Source organism: Austrofundulus limnaeus, unplaced genomic scaffold (assembly GCF_001266775.1).
Source record: "Austrofundulus limnaeus strain Quisiro unplaced genomic scaffold, Austrofundulus_limnaeus-1.0 Scaffold2, whole genome shotgun sequence".
Lineage (NCBI taxonomy): Eukaryota > Metazoa > Chordata > Actinopteri > Cyprinodontiformes > Rivulidae > Austrofundulus > Austrofundulus limnaeus.
In genome coordinates this window covers 2598016-2600351 of record NW_013952404.1, presented here as the reverse complement: position 1 = coordinate 2600351, position 2336 = coordinate 2598016, and the positions used below count along the sequence as shown (strand labels likewise).

The 2336-nt window shown below is 42.4% G+C and overlaps 1 protein-coding gene across 3 annotated transcripts in view; it reads right to left on the bottom strand.

Moving 5' to 3' along the window:
* Nucleotides 1–2336, bottom strand: part of tfb1m (transcription factor B1, mitochondrial) — a 28879-nt gene that overhangs the window by 24665 nt on the left and 1878 nt on the right. For all 3 annotated transcript variants that reach the window (XM_014010622.1, XM_014010638.1, XM_014010631.1), the window contains exons 4-6: nt 1916–2024; nt 1687–1838; nt 1438–1557 (exon numbers count right to left, since the gene is read on the bottom strand). In XM_014010622.1, the coding sequence (XP_013866076.1) occupies nt 1438–1557; nt 1687–1838; nt 1916–2024 (381 nt within the window). The remainder of the gene's footprint in view (nt 1–1437; nt 1558–1686; nt 1839–1915; nt 2025–2336) is intronic.

Genomic DNA, 2336 nt, shown 5'->3' with positions numbered 1-2336 from the left:
GAAAGCAAGGATGTTAACAAATAAATTGGACAAAATTATGGCAATTTAGTGATATTTCTATAGATGTGGTCTTGACTGGTCTGGAAATGAAATCCAGAGTCCTCAATGTCAAAGACCAAGACAAGACTGAGTACAAATGAGACCAGTCTCAAGACCAAGACCAGTCTACAACACTGATCCGCTGATAAATTTCTACTTCTTTGAACTCAGGTGAGACTGTGTTTGTTTGAAAATCAATAATTCGCCCAAACCAATGACCATGACATGAGGAAAAGCACTGGGTATATACCGTATGGAGAAAAAGAAGCAGCGTGAACGTTTGAGCAAACATCTTTATGCATCATTGATCATGTGTGTGCCATCATGTACGCACAATTACAGACGAAAACTTTCACAACCCATTAGGCTGAAGTTTGACAAAGAAAGAAAAATGAGACACTCAGGAGAAAACAAATGCCAAAAAAATAAAAAATAAAACGACAGCAGAATGTGATGAAATAATCATTGGAAACCAACTCTTCTAAAAGAATGAACAATCAGAACTGATCTCGTTCACTCTGCAGCCTTTTACTCTTTGCAAAAGATTAAATATTTAACAACAGTAGACCTAAGGAAGCACAACACCCTTATAGGGACCAACAGCCTGTCTGACAACCACCTCACACTTATWCTCTAATTCCATAAAACAAAAACACGCTTTTATTTGTACAAAWTTTTAAAAGTACCCTCAGAGCATTTCAAATGACCTAAACATTATCTCAGTGAAGACAACACTTGTGTATAAAATTTTGCAGCAGTACTTTTATGGGWTCTCAGTCCTCTCATAAATCCTAAAATAGAAAGTTAAAAGAAAAAGCCTCATGTGGCATAAAACAGAACCTCTTTCCATTGCCACCGATGCACTCGCACGAGTGAGAAGACACAGGCAGAAATATTGGGCCTCAAAAAAAAATAAAGAAAAAGAAAAAAGAACAAGGCTCTCATTACAAGGCACAGTGCGATCGTGCCACATCTCAAATACCCACCAGGCATCATTACAACCCAGAAAAAGGTCCAAAGACGGAAGGGAGACAACACTGATTCAACACCAAATTAAGCCTACGAGCAAGAGAAGCGAGGGAAGGATGAGTAATGGGAACAAGATGAGGGACTCTTGACAGGAATGTGGGACCGGATGAGGAGCAGGCATAAGGAGGTCCCAGAGTTACCTGGGGGGGGGGGGGGGGGGGGGGGGGGGATCTGCAAGCTGCCACCTCTCAAACACTGACACTAAAGATGCTTCTGTTCCAACTGTTAGGGGATGTGAATATGTACACAGAGTGAAGCCTTTGTAAATAAACTTTATCAGCACAAACTTCATTAGATCAAACAAGCTCGAGTTAAAACGGCTGAACGAAACGCAGACTTGCCAGATTACGAGGTAAACAACGAGGTTACCTTTGGTTTGGGAACAAAGGCTTGTCCAGGGATGAGGAAGCACTTGTGGACGGTGCAGAGATACTGAGCCATGATGGAGAGACGGCTCCTCTGTTTGCTGCCTGTGCTGGCCGTCAACCTCTGGGTATAAAAAGAACAATTTCTGTCAATTAACAGTTTTATTACAAGCTGCTGTGTAGTAAGGTTTAGTTAAAGTATTATCATTATAACTCTAGGCACAATGACTAAAAGCAGAACGCGTCCACCCACCTCTACCACCTCCTTCTGGAAGGTSAGCGTCAGTTGAGTGCGTCCATACGTGAACGGCCCGGTTCTGTTGGCTATATTTTCCAGCCACCTAATAATGAGGGGGGTTGAGACGTTGAATGGCAGGTTTCCAATGATGTGGAGGTTTGGTGGCTCTGAAAAACATTTGCATCCCTTTTAGATATACACATACACTGACCGCTTTCAACACGGCCTGATTTCACCCACGTACCATCCTCCCACGGCTTAGAGAGCTCTGCTGGGAACCTTCTTTCCAATTTATAAGTTAGTATGTCRGCATGAGCAATCCTCATCCTGTCGGGTGCTGCCTCAGACAACAACTGTAAAAAAGGGAAAAGGTATGGGATAAATCTTGTGCCAGCAGGAAGTGAATTTGAATTGCTCTGATTGAATGTGAATGCGCATAATTTGAAATTGAATGCATTGGTTTGAAAATGATTTTCACTCAATTGAAACTGAATTTAATGGTTTGAAACTGACACACACGACAGGCCCTGGAGCAGTGTGGTTATCCTGACTGAGCTTTCCTGAAAGCAGACAGGAAACACAGACAGGACTCCATGCAACCTTCAGGTGAAAATGAAGACCCCAAACCCAGACCCAAACCAGTGGTTATTCCGTATGTTGCGGGT